This window comes from Tasmannia lanceolata, unplaced genomic scaffold, assembly GCF_043159265.1.
Source record: "Tasmannia lanceolata isolate RefF3 unplaced genomic scaffold, GAP_Taslan_0.1 ptg000015l, whole genome shotgun sequence".
Taxonomy (NCBI): Eukaryota; Viridiplantae; Streptophyta; class Magnoliopsida; order Canellales; family Winteraceae; genus Tasmannia; species Tasmannia lanceolata.
Genome location: NW_027518692.1, coordinates 22,018,805 through 22,037,694, shown reverse-complemented (window position 1 = coordinate 22,037,694; position 18,890 = coordinate 22,018,805). Strand labels below are relative to the sequence as shown.

At 39.3% G+C, this 18,890-nt stretch overlaps 1 protein-coding gene and 1 pseudogene across 1 annotated transcript; one reads left to right on the top strand and one right to left on the bottom strand.

Annotated features, from left to right (window-relative positions):
- Window positions 1–1,477: 1,477 nt before the first annotated feature.
- Window positions 1,478–8,310, bottom strand: LOC143845395 (profilin-1-like). The gene is made up of 3 exons (XM_077353717.1): window positions 8,084–8,310; window positions 2,619–2,756; window positions 1,478–1,896 (listed from the first exon to the last, which is right to left on the bottom strand). Exons 1-3 carry the CDS (start codon window positions 8,204–8,206, stop codon window positions 1,762–1,764), a joined length of 396 nt encoding a protein of 131 aa, XP_077209832.1. The 5' UTR covers window positions 8,207–8,310; the 3' UTR covers window positions 1,478–1,761.
- A 9,571-nt stretch (window positions 8,311–17,881) lies between these two features.
- LOC143847691 (U5 spliceosomal RNA) lies at window positions 17,882–18,000 on the top strand (annotated as a pseudogene).
- The last annotated feature ends 890 nt before the right edge of the window (window positions 18,001–18,890 follow it).

The window sequence follows — 18,890 nt, the reverse complement described above, 5'->3', positions numbered from 1 at the left end:
TTAATAATAAGAGGTAAACATAATATTCAGTGACACGTACAAAAACATGTCGGCACGCCCACATAAGTCTGACACTTCTAGCATTACATTTAAAAGTGTCAAAAGGAGTGTCGATGGGGGTGGACACGCATGTCGTGTCGGACAACAATAAATTCAAAGTGTCGACTAAATGATAGAGGGAAATGATAGGCTGGGCAGTCTTGAGGTGCTTCCCAGTCTTGCAGTTTTTCGAGAGGGGAATAGGGATTAAGGGAGGAAAAGAAAGAAGGGAGGAAGAAAAAGAAAAAAAGAAAGGGGGAGATGGAGAAAGAAACAGGAGAGAAGAAGGAAGGAGAGAGAGGCTAGAGAGAAAAAGAAGGGTCTGAAATCGGTCAAAATAGATACAGAGATGAAAGGCGGGGAAGAAAGATGAAAAAAGAATGGAAGGGAAGGAGAGGTCTCAGCCGTGAGCTAAGGGACGGGAGAAAAGGGGCAACTGTGAAGGGGCTCACAGTCATGAGATTGGGGTAGAGAGGAGAAGGGGAGATGGGGGGAAAGGGGGGGCTGTTGTGTGAGCCCGTAGGTTAGGAGTGAAAGAAATGGGGTGTGGGGGAGAAGGATAGAGATGTCTGACTGAACACTTAGCTGAGAGAGAGAAGAGGGGAAGAAAAGGGAAAGACAGGAGAAAGAAAGAAAGAGGATGGATGAAAGAGAAGACAAAAGAATGGAGGACGGGGGCAGCCGCAATCTCAGCTGAGAGGGAAGGAGACGCGAAGAGAGAAGAAAGAAAGAGGACGAGAGACGAAACAAAGAAGGGGGTGAAGGGTGGCACCCAAACCGAGGAAGGAGGAGAGAGTTTCTATCCAATCGATATCCAAGATTAGCTTTAAAGGGGCGTGTTTAGGGTTTTATATAGAGAGGTTGTGGGAATTATTTGATTTAAGTCATGAGAAATGATGGAGGGCCAATAAGAGATAAGGGGACTTTTAAGTGTTAAGTGAGTGTTGGACTTAGATCTAGAGTAATGGGCCACGGGTATAATGGGTCGTAGGGTTGATGTGGACACCCCCACATCTAGGACCAATAAAATATAACTTAAGAGACTAAAATAAAATCCTAAATAAAAATAAACAAGCTTGTCCACTAAAGAACCATAAAATAAATTAGATCTGAGGATAAGGATCACATCAACAACGCATAAAAAAATATTCACTCTTCAGAGGCTGGAATGATATCAATTCTAGAATGTAAGCTTCAATGCCATTTTTCTTGCCTATACCTTTTAGTACACATTTATGATAAAATTGGCTTTAAGAACCTTACGATGGAACTATGCATCATCCATGTTTGACTGAGTCGTACTATTCATATTGTCTTTTGTCAAATTGAATTCAACTTGAACCATAAATAATTTTTTGCTTAATTCTACTTGGATCAGAGGATTTGGACAGTAGATATAAGGATTTCAACAACCATCGTATATAAAAAGATCACAATGACATGAGAAGGGCGGCCTAGAGATCAATTAAAAAAACCAACACTGCTTACAGATACGCATTATTCACATTTAAATCATAATCCCTTCCACGGGAAGAATACACAGATAGGGATCATACCAAGTTACAAGAAACTATCAAATACTTTGTCCTCACACAGAGTCCCCTATGGCATCAAACATATTATCATCTGCAACCATTCTAATGCCAAGTCCACGCAAGCTCATATCAAATATTACAACCCAACTCCAGAAAATAGAAACAACCATAAAAACACATACCCTATCTAAAGGCCCTGATCAACGAGATAATCACCAAGCCTCTCGACAATAATGTTGCACTGACCAGGAGTCAACGGTTCTTCATAGATGCCAATGACCATAGCCATATTTGTTTTCTTGATTGTAATACCACCAGAGCCCTGCAAAAAAGTGATGAGTCGAACAACAACCATGGTACAAACCACTTAGAGGAATCATTCCCTATATTTGTTTGTTAGGAAATGTGAAGAACACCAAAAACAAATTACAGTAATTTAAAGGAACAATAAGACTCTGTTAAGCAAACAAAGTGATAAGAGACTGTTAAGCACACAAAGTGGGCTTTTTGAACTGTAATTATACAGACAAGAAAAAGGGAAAGAGATTATAAGTATAGTTCATAACATATAAATAGGAACAATAAATGTATCATCCCAGGAAATATATCGGTCTGGTGTACTTGTACGGTTGTACTCATAAGCATGGCCTAAGAATAAGTTAATGATGTTCTAAGAATAAGTTAATGATGTTCTTGATTGCTTTGATCAAATAAATTTTTTAGCAGACATGCATTAGATTTTTTTATTTTTTTTTTAATGGTCATGCATTAGGATTTCTTACAGTAGAGATTGAATTGATTTAATAAGTCAACATTTTTTGCATATCCTGATAAAGTAAACCATTTGACCAATTACATGGTTGGTCTTCTTGAGCAATTCAGACTTTGAACGCCAATTTTGGTGAAGTTACTATCTGAGTTCACACTTGAATGTTAAAGTAATAATAGCTCAATACAGGTTAGTAAAAGTTCATTACATATTTTTGCGGTGAAAATAATCATAGTAAAACCATGAAATTAATGAATAGGTTGCAAGGTCGTCACCTTCTTCCCTCGAATCACAGCCCCTGCTTCGCCTTGAATCACCATATACTTTGTGGATCCCAGGTATAAGCCAGTTGGTGCAAGCGATCCAGGCTCATTAAAGTCGTTAACAATGGCAGTTATTTCCTCGGGCTTAAACTACACATTGATATAAAAACAATGAATGTGTGAAATCCACGCATAAAAGGAACACACTTTCCATGCATCTACAAAGGCACATGCATGCATGCATACATAGATATTAAAAGATAGATAAATATGAATTAACAGTACACATTGAACTTGTTTGTAAGAATAACAATTTCTAAGAAATAAATAGCAAGTTGGAGTGACAAGAAATATTCTGATTATAGTCATACCGAAAACAAATTTAGTCATGCCGCATGCTTATTTGTTCCACTTGAAGGCATTTCCTCATCTAGAATAAAATAAGCACCAAACACCATATCACATGCTCTTTGTTCCACTTGAAGACATTTCCTCAGATAGAATAACATAAGCACCAAACACCAGTCACCCAGAAAAAAAAAAAAAAGTTCAGAATCACCCCCTGTATACATTTAAAACCTTCTTTCACTACACATGTTGCCCACAACTGAGCAAGGAATGAGAAAGTCTAGTAAATTAAGCATAATTTCTACGATCTCATGAAATTTCAACAAACGATAGAAGTGAAATTCAGTGGTGGAATCGGTATGCGCGGCGGAAGCAAGATTACGCTACAAAATAAAATTTGATTCCACCAACCGACCCAAGATTCTAGTTACTAGATTAATCCATGGTGATGAATTGTATTACACAAGTAAAGAAAACTTTACCAACACAAGTTGATTGACCAATACCGCCAATCTCTGCTTGATCTACCTCCCGTTAAGTGCTCGCCGTTTCTCAAACGCAAGTCGCTCCGGAAGTCGAAGTAGTGGCTCTTCTTGTCAGGTGGTTGGAGGAAGAACAGATCTTCTTTGGCTAGGATACAATCCGAGAAACATGAAATCCATATGGCCCACTTGTTGCTTCCAAAGCAACTAGAAAAGTGAAGAAAGGAGAGTACACGAATTTTGGGAGCAGAGGGCTTGGACGAATTTTCTAGCTTGTGCAAGAGTAGAATTCGTCCCCCCTCATTCCAATCCAAGCAACATGAAATCCATATGGCTCACTTATTGCTTCCAAAGCAACTAGAAAAGTGAAGAAAGGAGAGTACACAAATTTTGGGAGGGGAGGGCTTGGACGAATTTTCTAGCTTGTGCACGAGTAGAATTCGTCCAACCCTCATACCCTATTTATAGATTCCCATAATCAATTCATTTTGTTCCATTGAATTTTGGAAACTTGGCTCAAAGCAACATCCTTTTGTTTCTAAATAAAACATGTACACACATGGCTTGCCAAAAACGATTTTCTCCATGTGCATGGGTTTCCAAAACTCAATAGGATTCCTCATATTAGAAACTCTCTCCATAACTTCCTTTCCTTCTTTAATTCCTACCGATAGGAATTAAGCTAGTGATAGCCAAAAGGATTTCACTTAACTCACAATTAATTCAATTTAAGTTCAGCCAGTAGGATTTAAGCATGAATTAAAACCAGTGCCCTACCATAAGTATGGCGTATCTCCTCTAATAACATGTGTATCGGTGTATGTACCCTATGTACGGTGCACCTCCTCCTTGTATCACATACAATGAGTCCAACCCATTCCACGCGTACGATCAAATCCGAAACCCGGATTGTCTAGCAATCCATAGGGTCTAGCGAATTGTGAGTAGGACCGTCACAGGGATCCAATGGTCGTTCCTGCAGGCCCCACCATGGGCCCCACTGCGATCTCACGCAATGTAGTTACACTACGATCACATTAGGCAAGTGGCCCCCACAAGAAGTCCATTAGATCTAAATTACCCCAAGCACATCCAATGTGCATATCCTTCCTCCAATCCTACATTTACCGAGTTGGGTCTTTAGGGGGGTGGACATGAATTACCCCCTAGGCCCACTCAATGTTATACCTTTCGATCTATCAAACTTGGGCCCTTAAATACATTTGCAAATTCCTTTTAAAACGGACAATGTTTTTCAAAAAACTTTTGATAAACAATTAATCAAACCTGTCTAGCTAGACATTCTTTAATGTGGGCCTAGTTGAGATCGAAACTGTAAATGAATTTCCTCTACAAGAGAGGTGGAGGATTCCTTATTGGGCATCACTATTGATCCCATGGGTTTGCCTGATGACCCAGTACTAACCTCTGGTAATCCTATTTGGAGTAGAGTTAGTTAGAACAAAGCCATAAGACTTGCCCATGGACCAAAACGACCCATCAGGTCTACGGACATATCAAAGGGTCTTGTCTGACAGAATAACCTTATCCAAATCCTTATCCACTGGTTATTCTGCAAAGTGATATGTTCAATGAGTAATCCAATCATCGCACCCATTCCACCTACTTAAGGTCCACTACCCAATGATCGAGCCAGGCCACCCAATGCGTGTATGGAGGCAGGATCGATGCCAGTTGTGTACAAGTATGAGATGTCCAACCTCAACCCCAAGCGTGAACATTTTAGGTGTGCAAAGAACCGGATGGTCATATTTTGGAGACCTTGGTCTTTCGCGTATCGGGTCACTTTCTACCCCTGGTCTAATTTTGGATTGTAAGGTTGGGGCAGCATATCATGGGTTTTTTGGATTTTTTTTGGGCTCTCGGTTGTTTTCTTCATTATCTAATGAGGTGGGACTACGGATCCCCAATTTCTGTATATGTGTTATTATGAATAGATATGTCAACTTTCATTAAAAAAAAAAGAATCGGATGGTCATATCTCCCTGCCACATAATCCCTATGTGCATGACTAGTCCTACGATGCTACTTAAGGACAAATGTGTGTCTTTGAGCACATCACACACTCCAATAAGTACCCAATAGATGTCATGAACTAATAAATAATGGTTTCAACACGAAAACTCTGGCTTTTAGGGCATACACTCTAACAAGAAGCCCCTTTGCTCCATTTAATTAACAAGCCCAAATCCCAAACTGCACAAACTTAGAAATATAGAAATATAGAGAAGCAGTAACGTGAAACAACAAGGAAATGTAATAAGATCAAAGCAACAAGTCATGGAGTGCAAGAAAATGTAATCAGATCAGAGCAGCTAGTCACGGAATGCCATCATTTTGTCTTGACATTGGGACTATAAAATAAAAGTTGATTCTAGGCCAACAACACTCTGACACAATATTTCAAAATGCGGAAGCGGGTCAAAAAGTGGTCGAGGAAAATCATATTCAACTTTGCACGACACAGTCTGAGTACTCGGTTGACGAAGCTGAATACTCAGTCGATGCAGTCATAACTCGGTAAAGTCAGAGGAGTTTTTATTGACTATGTAGGGCAAAACGCGGAACGCGGAGGCAAAACATGGAACGCAACCTAGGGAAAAGGGAGTTGACTCGAGGGAGTCCATGATGACGCGGGGAAGTTTTAAAAGTATGCTCTGACAAATCCAACTATAAAAAGAACATGATAAAGTCATCCCAAAAGTACAAAATTTCCATGCCTGCCAATCTAGTGACTAGTTTAAAATCAGACTAATGCTTTGATTAGGGGTGCAACTCGGGTCGGGTTCAACCTAAAAAAAAGTTGGATCGGTTTGGGTATTTTTTCAAGTCGGGTTCGGGTTGAGGGCTCGAGCAAACCTACGCGAGTGAAACTCAACATTTTTCTTTTGTCTCTTTTTTTTTTTTAGTTTTAAAGCTTAAAAACTCGGGTTGGAAGTCGAGTCGGGTCTGGCTCGGGTTGAGTAAATGGTTCCTCTGGTTGGGTTCAGGCTGGCCTCAACCCGACCCGAGTTGCACCCCTAGCTTTGATGCAAGACAGTCTTAGTTTGTGTCACCGGATGGTTGAAATATCTAAAGTTTCAATAAGGCGAAAACACCAAAATCCACACAAATAATTTTCTGCATAAGTCTCTAGCCCTAAGATGGGAATCCATTAGTCGTAATACAAATCGTTCCCACAAAATTCATTTTAGAAGATATATAAATAGGTCATAATGAAGAAAAAATCAAATACAAACATTCAAATTGAAGCCCTCAAAGCAGGACCCGGATCTAAATTTTTCTTGAAATGAGGTTCAAAAAACAAACCCACATCACATATACTGATTAAACCACTTCAAGCCAGTTCCATACCACCCAAGATGTTATATGCGTAGATAGGTCCCACTTAGGGTAGAATAAGTTAGTTTATATTTTGTAGAATTTTCTCTTTAGTTGCTTATATTTTGTAGAATTTCTCTTTAGTTGTTTGGTGTGGATATAGGAGTCTTAGAGATGAGGTCTTAGGTGCCTTAGCAATACACCAAAAGCTCCAGAACTAGTGGAACGCGTTAGCCAGGCAAGGCCCTTTAAACCTTTCCCATACCAGGCTGGATCCCACCCAGTCCCATTCCTAGGTGGGCCCCACTGAAGACCGTAACATTCCACCAAACTTCTGCATCGGAAGTCCTCAGCGACCTATTCTGTGATGGCTTACACTCTGGCATTTTTTCCAGGTAGTCCTTTCCACAGGTCGCCCTTCTGCGGCAGCCAACTCAGTGGCAACTCCACTTTGTCAGCTTTCACTCTCTGGCTTTTTTCCAGGTAGTCCTCTCCACAGGTCACCCCTTCCACGGCGCCCACTCTGTGGCAACTTCACCGTGGTAACTTTCACTTTGGCTTTTTACCAGGCAAGTAGTCCCTCTCAACAGGTCGCCCCTTCTCTGACTTGAACACGGGATGTGGTGTCTGCTCTGATACCAAATGTTAGGTACCTTACCAATACACCAAAAGCTCCAAAGCTAACAGACCGCGTTAGGCAAGGCCCTTTAAACCTGTCCCATACCAGGCCGGGTCCCAACCCAATCCCATACCTAGGCGGGCCCCCACTCAGGAACGTAACATGAGGGTTATCTAGATTGGCTTGGGTAGGAGTTTTAGAGGAAGTGGTCAAATGGGTTTTCTATAAATAACATGCAAGTAGTATTTCTCAAAGAAATGAAGTGAAGAAATTTATTCCAGAAAGTGTGTTTCTGCGTAGAGTGTAGGGCGCCCTCGAAGTGGGTGGAGGGACTGATCTTCCCTCTGAGAAGATCAATCACGTTGCGAACTGATTCGGGTTCGTAACACAAACTGAAATGAAAACAAAAACCTACATACATCAAATATATAGATCAAACCCTCTGATACAGATCCAATCACATAAAAAATCTAAATTCCAATCAATAATCAAATCACAAGCAAATTTAGCAAGAAAAGACAGAAACCCAATACAGAATCTCTCGTCAGGAAACATCCAAAAAACCAACTATATCCAATCAAAACAAAACAAACCCAAAACAAATACTCAACAGATCCTTCTATATAGTCCATCAAAATCATAAAAGAAAACCCAGTTGAGCAGATAAATCGAATAAGAAAAGGGACCTGAGGGAAGGAATCGCTTTGAGCCCAGACGCTCCCGTCGAGTCCCATAATTGCTGCAGCCGAGAGATGCTGGCCGTCGATCTCGCACATCAGATGATCGTCAACGTACGTTTGCCACGACATTTTTTCTCCTTTCTCTTCGTTTTTTCTTGAGCCAAAGGATTTCTCAATGGGAAAGAGAGAGGACAGCGTTGAAGCTCTGAGAAGATGTGAAAAGAGGAAAGAATAAATAAATACAGAGCGAGGGTGTGTTTAAGTATTACTATTCATAAAAATGCCCCTCGCGTCCTTACTCCCGCATTTTTCACTAAAATTACGGTAGTAAAAAAATTTGTATGAAATTGGCCATGTTTGGATACCTCATGTTTTTCTATTTGGATTTGGATTTGGATTTGGATTTGAGTTTTGGATTCAAAATGCATAAATCATCCTCATGCACATGGTGTACGAGAGGGAGAGAGGGGTAGGTCTCACTGATGATGCAGCAAGGTCTAGGAGCAGCGAGGTGGAAGGTAATTGCCACAAATATTGATTTCCAAATAATGTCTTGCAGAACAGATTTCAAAATTGAATTTTTTTCACACTTAGTAGCTAATTTGGAAATTTAAGGATCTGATCGAGTTCCTAATCTAGTAATCTCAACTGCAAATGTGAGAAATCCAAATCTAAATCTTGTGGGGATCCAAACTTGGGGTTTCAAATCTTGAATATAAAAGAAATGGCTATCACTACCATGTTTTAATAATTGCACAAACTCAGCTTGCCTTTTATTTTTTAATTGGCTGGTGAGAGTTTTTTGGGGAAATTTAATCAATTTTGACAGCTCTTTAAATACTAAAAGACTAGACGATTTAGTGCAATTATCAAAACATGGTTGTGCTGATATCATTTTCTAACGAAATACATGAAAAACAGACATTAAGGTTGTGTTTGGCAACCATTCCAAATCAGATTTTTCATAGTGACCCAAAGTCAGCTTCCAAAGATTTTCATTACCTCTCATGGTATGTTGATATGATTATGGTTAATTTAGAGGGATGTCGTCATAAATTGAATGTCCCTCAAAATAAAAATTGAATAGAGTTGGTTCAATTATCTTTTCTGTGTGTAAAAAAAGTAGAACTTTTAGAAATATTTTTCCTTTCCATTTTTTTCCGGAATGTTCTTGCAATCCAAACTGGTTTCTTATAACTTGAAATAGTATTTTTATCAGAGGAATGCTAGCATCAAGCGGCTATTTATTTCACATTCCCTTGCAAGGTTTTAATGGTAAGTGAAGGTTTGGACCGTTTGTTATTACTTCATTTCCCATTTTTAAGGGTATTTCAGTTATTCTCCGAAAGAGGAAGGGTAAATGATAACACATCCAACACATCAACCGATTTATAATCCCTCTTTCTTTCTTCTTAAACCTAATTTAACAATACTTTAGCAAGGGATTTGCTAGCGTCCATTGCAGAAGGCATGGTCTGTTGCATGTGAGAGCAGTCACGCTCACTTTTCAGCAGATTTTGTCTTCATTCATTAGGTGGCTGCTCTCACATGCAGTAGACCATCCGCGAAATGCCTTCAGCGATGGACGCTAGCAAATCTCCTTTAGAAAACTTTAAACGAAAGATAACAAAAGCTGAAAGAACATCGCATTTCTCTTTTTTATTTACTTTATTTATTAGTAGTCTGCTTGGGCCATTGCTTTCAGCTGATTCAGACTTTTTGACTGGATATTGCAAGTGGACGTATGGGAAATTAAGGACATGTGTTGGCCACCTTGAAAAAATATTCCATGGAATATTTCTGGAATCTACCAGAGATAGGGTGGAGAGGGTGAGACTTTAGGAGAGGAGGAATATGAAGAACTCATAGAAATCAAACAAAAAAAATTAAGTAGGTATTTTTTTCACTATTTTTTATGCTCTTTTCACTCCCACCAACTCAAGTTTCTCCCTTTCCCTCTTGGGCCCCTGATTATTCCATGGAATAATTTTTCATGGTTGCCAGACATGGCTTGTATGTGTAGTGAAATGCAAGCCCCTCTCGTCCTCCATGGCCTCGAGTGGGCATGTCAACGAACCCATACGATCCTTCGAATCGACTCTAGATGAGTGGGAGATAGACATATGATGTGGGTCCATTGGAGTGTCACATGTAGGTCAAGGTCGCAACTGGGCCATGCCGGCCCCGAGGCACACCCGGCACGGCACGATTGCTACAGTGGGCTGTTCCGGGTTGAAGGTTTAGGCACACGGCACGAAACGGCACGGCACGCGGCACGACAAAAAACAGTGTAAAAAGGGCTTTATGTGGCTGTTTTCTCGTGCCTGGCCCGCTGGCCGTGTGGGCTGCAAAATTTCGTGCCGTGCCGGCACGGCAAGGCCCGTTTGGCACCTTGACATGTAGGCCATAGACAACCCATACTTTATTATATCATGAAAATACTCTTCATGATATTTTACAACCTAAATATAAGTGGTATTCTTGGTATAAGTAGGGTAAATAGCATGTGCGAATGAAGCAATATTTGTGTTAGTGATCGAGCTAAAAATCAATCACATATGCCTTCAGATCAATGAAGCATGATTCTTCCCTGTGAGCCTTCGATTCCAGCTTTCGATTCCCACTCTGGCAACCTTGAGTAAGATTTTTCCCTGGGAGCCTTCGATTCCCGCCTTCGATTCCCGCTTTCGATTCCCGCTCTGGCAACCTTGCTTCAGATACTCATTAATTTATAGCCAGACACCTCTAGTGTCAGTGGATCTGGATTAGTATCTCATGGGGAGTTTAACACATTTCACTACTCCCCCGGAAATTCCCTCTGCGCCTACTACCGGAAATTCCCTCTATCCATACTGTACTCCGGCTTGGTAGTTTCCACCGCTTGTCCATGGTTGAGCCCAGTCATAGCTCATTAAAGTACTAAGTACTACCTGTCTCTCAACGGTGTCCTTGGGTTATTGACTCGAGAGCTTTCGAGCATATGACTGGTATGCTGATACTATTTTCTACCCTTGGTAGATTTTTTTCTTCTAAGCCTAAGGTTGCACTTGATGATGAGTCTTCTCCTACTATTATTGGGAAGTGAATTATTTATCGAGCTTCATCTCTGTCTTTATTTTGAATCTTTTATATCTTAATTTACAGTTAGTCTTCTTTCAATTAGAAAAATAAAATATCTCCAGTGCTTAGTGACATATTATGTTTTTCAGGACCTTAAGAGAAAGAGAATGATTAGTGGTGGGTGGGAAGTGGATGGATTATTCTAATTTGATATGGAGCCTCATTCTGGTGTTGTTGCTTTTAACTATGAAGGTTGCCCCTCAATGACATTACGGCTTGGGTCATCAATCCCTACAAAGATTTGATGCAATCCAAAGGTTAGCCGAGGATTTTGAGGATGCATATTACGGAAAGATGCGCAAACGGCAAATAAAACCAATCCATTTTCGTGAGGAATAAAAGATATTTTTTGCTAAATCTAAATATACACTCTACGCAGTAGGCACTAATCCATAAAGATAGCAAGTTAGAATCGTGAAGAATATGAAAAAGTTAGGAACTTAGAAGATTTGGGAAACATGGTTTTACTAAAAGTATTTGTTTCCTGAATTAGATTATTTCTTCTTACTATTTATCACTTTCCTAGTTTTTGCAAACTTTAGATGTTTTAGATAGTCTTGCTTTCTTATCATGTAGCTATTTTTTAGCTTTTCGAGTCTCTTTTAAAATGCTATATGAAAGATGAACGATGGAGTTTAGGGTTTTTTATGGAATAAAATTATTCTCTTCACGATAAGATTTTCTTACGGTGTTTTGCTTGTTTATCTCATTCTTTCATTACAGTTGTTTGGCGGCATCAAATTGGTATCTGAGCAGCATATTTTCTATTGTTGGTAGGCGAATCGATCATGCCACCGAAAATAAGTGGCATTTGCACCATTCCAATGGTAGAAGTTGAAGTAAGAGACGAACCAACCATGCTTCGTAGACAAGGCGAAGATTTGACGACCCAAATTCTCCACTTGGAAATGCCTGCCCAAGAGGAGGAAACTGAGGAAGAAGATGAAACTCACATGAACCCTTTCCATCACATGGTGCAAGTGGATGCTCCAGTGACCATTGTGAAAGAGACAACCATTGTTGGCCAAGGTGGCAATCCAAGAGGGGGAAAAATTGTGTTTTAAAAACTATTTGTTGTTTTAAAGATAATCTTACAATTAATTACAAGAACAAATTAACAAATTTAAAGAAATAGGGAAGATAAAACTCACGCACAAAAGAGAGAGAGAGAGAGAGAGAGAGAGAGAGAGAGAGAGAGTGCACCGATATTTTTATAGTGGTTCGGCCAAATCCTACGTCCACTCTCACGAAGATATCCTCTCTCAATGCTTCCACTAACCCAATCTTCTTATGAGTGAAGACCAAAGCGTTACAAGCTTTCGCTCTCCCAAGGTTGACACAATGCCTCGTCCACTAATCAAGGCTTTATCCCCAAGCTCCACTACGAGGCTGGATTTTGTGTCATCTACCAATTACAGAGAAGAAACATAATCCTCTCAGGGAGGCTTACAACTGAGCTCACTACAAATTACTCAAGAAAGATATTTACAAATGAAATCATATTATAATTCCTCATTGTATATTCAATTGATGGCACAAAAGGGTTTTTCCCAATCAAATGGGTCAACATAAGTCTTATGGGGCTTGTTCATCAGTTTAAGGGTCATAAAATCCCTTTTATAGAGATTCCAAGCCAAAACTAGCCGTTGTAGGCTCTAACGGCAGACTCGGATGACCCCTTGGTCGGTTGTCGCATTGCCCGAGGGAATCCATAAAAAATTGGGAGATATCTGCTCGGTCGGCCTTCCTCTGGCCGGCTGGCTGTCTCGATCAGCTCTCTAGGGGTCGGTTGGCTCTCTAGTCAATTTTCCAGATTTGCGCAGTTAAGTTCGAAAATTCATATCTCCCTCGTTTCTTATTGGATTTCGACATTCTTGTGCTTTCCAAACCTTAGAGAGTCTACTTTTTGTTAAAAATAATTTTAAAATGATTGATTTAATTCCTCTCTAGATTCATTATCCTTGTTTTAGATTAGCCCTAGTGCCATTATCCACAAAAACCATTGAAAGACTATTTTTACAAACTAGACTCTAAGACTTGACTTTGAATTTTCAATAGCTCTTCTTCAAATCTTGAGATCATCTATTCTTCTCCTCTCTTTAGCCCATTTGATTTTCCAATCAATCCATGACTTTGATTTTGCTTGAATGCTCATACTTCCTCAAAGACATTTACACATTTTACATATCAGTATAAACAACTAATATCAAATATCAACTTGTGTTTGGAATCGTCAAAATATAACTCGAAGAATTGCCACCCTTGGGCTTACAGGAATCGAGACTGAGAATAGAGATGCCGGATCAGTTCCATGATGATTTGTCTGTGGAAGAATTCTTGGATTGGTGATGCAAGCTAGAAAGAATTTTTGAGTTCAAGGGAGTTCTAGTCTCATCTCCAGTCATTAGTTCATTGATGAGAAAAATGAGTTGAGAGTCGCGAAGCAAATTCTTGAGGATGAATTGAACTGAATCACTTATGTATTCTTGTTTTCAATAAGGTTATGAACAAAGGAGAATGATCTGGAAAAAGAAAGAAAAGCAACCGTTTGTAATTCCGGATCTTCTTAAAAGCTAAGGTAGAAATATGTTTCCAGGGAACAAAGCTTCTTACAAAACAAGAGTCTTCAATTCAAATTCAAAATAATAGAAGATATCTGTTGGAAATGATTTCACTATGCTTCATATAACAACCCTTTACAACAAAAATCAACACAATAAACTACCTAAGTGGTCAATTTTTTGTTTCAACTATTTCTCAAGTTATTTGCATGTGTGAGGGTGTTTTCACTCAAAATGCATATACATTGCAATATAAAGGCCTTGCATAGATCACATTACATCCACCATACCATGAGAGAAACTTCACATCATGATTTAAGCTAAAGTGATTTATATTATCTTTTGTTTGAGATGGAATGATGATGAAACATGAAACAAACTCGGCTCCAATTTTTAAGAGGTAAAAAAAGTGGGGTTTACTTCACATCAATAGATGCATGCATATTGCAAGAAAATTCTTTTGGTTTGAAGAATTATATTTGGTTTGCACATACTTTTGAGAAAAATTTGAAGCAAAGTACAAGTGGTGAACAATGATTTGGTGATCCAAACCATTCATCTATCTAACCCTACAATGCATGATAGATTTTTAGATCAAAGGTATCCTTCATGACAATGCTAAACCTCATATTTATGTAGAGAATTTTGTGTTGTTGTTTTGGCTTTTTTCACCTTTTTAACTGCCCATTTCACAACTTATAAAATTGGATTGTCAAATACAACATTTTTGGGCATGCCCTATCTATGTCCCGACAAGTAGTATCAGAGTCGGGGCATGGTAACCTCGGTGTACCCTCGAGGATGGAGAAATCCCTTGGGGAAGATCTTGGTAACCCCAGTGAGTCTCCGAGGATGGAAAAATCCCTCGGGGAAGATCTCGTAATTCTCACGTTGCCTCCACATGGAGGGGCAAGATTGTCCACGTTGCTTCCACGTGGTGGGGGAGATTGTTGGGGGTTCCACGCAAAAGGCAAAGTTCACACATCGTGTTTGGATGTGGATGGGCTTATAAGTGTTAGTTGACCTGCTTAATCTTAATCTCCACGTAGTTTTATTTTGTTCCAACAATCAATTGGGGCCCTCACCATCTGTTGTCACAATCTGAAACGAATAGGCCTTAACGTTGATCGATGTGGATTCCTTCCTTTAAATCACCACTTAAAATTGTGTCTTAAATCCATATGATGAATTAGAAGACTACGCATCAATGTGACAATGTCAGGACAATCGACAATCTGATGGTCGAGAAAAAATAAGTAGACTTCAATGCTAAAAACCAAAAAGGAGGCGAAATTTGAAGGGTAATGATATTGGCACTGCCATGTGTTGATAATTTCGGTAACTCATCTTGTCTTTTATTATTTAAAAAGCTGTAAAAGGTTATTACAGTTCCCAAAAAAGCCCTTCGAAACCACTTTAAAAAGAAAAGACAAGCTAAGATTGTGCAGTTATTAAAACATGGTATTGCCAATATAAACAACGCCATGATCTAGCATTTTTTGTGTACCGATGCCCATATTTTTTGCTGACCGTACTAAAGCAGAGGGTATTGATGGGGTGATACATTGAATGGAAGGTATTTTTAGGCCTGGACCATCCAATGCATGGACAATCGATTGGATGGTCAGGATCAGTCGGGATCAACGGTATGTGCACTAACTGGATGGTCAAGATGGTTTATGCACCTAGTTTTGGTGCATAGCTTACTCATCTAAAATGAATGGATAAAGCATCTTATTCCAGACATATCTTTAAGAAACAACCTTCTTTTGTAAGCTTTAGATTTTTTTTACAAAATATAAATAGGTTAGGTGTTCAATCTTCATGCGGTAGGTTCTCTTATTTTCAGATTCTTTTTCTTTTTCGTGTTATTCCATGGGCAAAGGCAAAGCTTAATTATACTGCGCAGGCGCTCATCATATCAGGAGATACTGTTGAATTTCAAATTATGCTAATTGAAGATGTTGTATCCCATAATGTTTTAAACATTAACTTGTACTTTATTTGCCCTCATTTTAATCTGTTGAATTCACCCAACATCTAGACTTTCTGCTAACCTGAAACACCATATATTAACTCATGTTTTAAACATTAAGTTCAGAATACAACTCCACACCCCTAACAAAGGACAGAACTCTTTTAGATTTTAGCGGATGTTAATCGACTTTTCTTTCGGAATTGGAGATGGAAACACAGATTTATGGGGGTGGGGCAGAAGAATTTCCCTTGCATTCCTTATTTACGCACCTTGTGTTTGTGTAAATTTGTTCTGTTAGACATAAAATTTAATTCCCATTTGCAGTTTTAGACGACCAAATTTAACAAGTTTGTTTTTGTTTCCTATGTACAGCTTCCGTTGCATGCTTCTGCATTGCTGCTGATCAAACCATCTTAGAATGTGCAAGGAGAAACAGTATCGGAACTTTAAAGAAAACGGCTTGATGGGTTCAGTACCTGGAGCCATGGGCGCACACATCCTGATCATGTGGGCCATGTGGCTCGACTTATGCTCTAGTTTCAATACATTGTGTACTTAGTTCTCTCTGAACGCCTTGGAAATGCTTAAACTGGTAGTAGTGTTAACTTGTTCCTTCCTTCATGAGTTCTATTTATGTCTTTTGAATGTGTTTTGAATTGGAAATCACCTCTGTTGGTATTACAGCTTGTGCATGGTTATCCTGTTTTCTCTCAACAGTCTGAAACAACTAACTCGAATTTTTTGCTCACTAATTGGTAGCTAAAGAGCTAAATAATGATTGTTTCAATAACATTATAGATGGTTGTGAATTTGAAATCCAGCTTTCCTTTTTTCGCACATTTGCATGGAGCTTAATTGGGGCATTTGGAAATAAATGTTAGTTTTTCAAGGCTGAATTTGTAGAGCGACAGAACCTAGCATTAGCATCATCCTGCCCTTCTGCTTTTCAATAGGAACAAACCAGGCTGTAAAATTGCAATCCAATGGCTGAGGCTATTTCTCTACATATGAAATATCATGGTTTCTAGAGGGGTCTAAACCATTCATTTGTTAGAACTCTACATAGATAGGTCATAGCCCAAAAATCTTCTCATAAGATTATCATAACCCTCTACTTATTTATTTTTAAAACTTTATGAGCTGTACATTTCACACTATTATATCGATCAGTTATGAATCTTATGATCATCCTATGGAAATGATTTTTGGGGCCCAACCCTATCGACCAGCTTAGATCAACCAAAGATGTCCGCCTCACTATACTTTTGGTGCCCATGTATTTACATCATTTAAAATCTCTATATAATGTTAGGTGAGATGGATGCCATAGGAATGGTTAAAAAAAAAAAACAGGGAAATGATATATTTGCCCCCTTTGCTTCTCCGGGGTCACCTGCTTGTGGTGTAAAAGCAGTAGTCATAAATATACTAAAGCGTGGTGGCTCGGAGAAGAAAAGGGGGTGAATATTTCATTTTGTTCTACAAGATTAACAGTCTTGATTACACATATATGTCCTCGTGATGGGGCTTAAAAATTGATCATTGGTATGATCCCATGCCTATTATTCTTTTCTTTTCCCAATTTTTAGGGTGGGATTATTCCCTACGGATGCACACAATCACCCATGAACCACACGCATCGGGTAAGCCCGGTGGGATTCGATTCGCTCTGGAGCAATACCCATGACTTTAAGCCAAAGAGCCACACCCGCACAGGAAATCCTAGTTATTCTTTTAAGATAGAAAAATGCTCAAAAGACAGTGTTTCTTACTCTCTTTCCTAACAGTCAATTCATGGGACCCATGTGTGTAATGTAGGCGTGATTGGATACCACAAGTCTACCCATGTTGTCCTATATTGTAAATATGCAATGTGACTATGTGAGTTGCCTTGTGATGTTCAACAAGATGAAGATCAACGGTCTTAATTAAACATAAACACCTGAGGAAGGATGAAAAACTGATAGTTGGTTAGTAATAGTATTGATCTATGACGGTGAGTGTAAGCACAGGACTAAAAATGCTCCCAAATGGTTATAACTCATAACTGATAAAGGAAGATAGTCCCACATCGGATACTAAAGATAAATCCATCCATTGGAGTCTCGTATATAGCAGCATCGCAGGTATCTTACAGAATCACGCAGCCTTGTGGTGAGCACAGAGCGAACTATTCTTTCGCCTTTTACTAAAGAATACCGTGTGCTCGCCGCTCAAAGAGGCATACGCCTATTTTTGGAGGGGACCCTTCTCTATCTAGAGGTAGGGCCCTTAACAAATCAAAATAAGATATTTCCTTTCCGTATAAAAATTCAACAGCTTTACTCAATAAACAGTAGACATGAATTTTACTATGATGGTAATGATTTTTCGGGTACCACCCAACAAATAGGTGGTTTGGATCATCCTATGGTTCAATGATTGTGGCCCAACAAATAGATGGTTTGGATCGTCCTATGGTTGTGGCCCCACAAACAGACGGTTTGGATCATTCTATGGAGTGGGCCGTTCAATACTTTTTGAAATACTGGACTATACGGCTACACACAATATAAAATCTCATCATAGGGTGTGGTCCTAACTTGCACATTGCATATAATTATGATGATCAAGACCGTTGATCTTGATGGGCACCACAAGATCATCCAAGATGTGTGGCTTATATAAAAAAAAGATCATATCAATGGATTAAGTCATAAAGCATTTTATATTGGGAAATGTTATCAGCACTACAGAATTTTGATGATCGCACTCTTCACTTTATTAAAAGTACGTTATGCCCCTCACCATAGGATGATCCAAACCGTCCATTAGATGGGCCACAGCCTAAATAAGTTGTGCCCCAAAAATAATTTCCATAGGTTGATCCTAACCCTCTATAGATCGGAGGGCTAGGATCAACCCTAATCCTAGTCTTTTCTATAAAGCCCTAATCCCTTTTCTTTCTCTATATAGCCCTTTTACCCTAATGCTAGCCTTCTCTATAAAACCCTAATCCCACTCTCCACTATATAATGGCTCCAAAAAAACCCCTAATCCTAGCCTTCTATGTAAAACCCTAATCCCACTCTCCTCTATATGATGGTTCCAAAAACCCTAATCCTTATCTCTTTCTATTTTTATAGCCTATAAAGTGCCGAGTCTTGCCCACAAC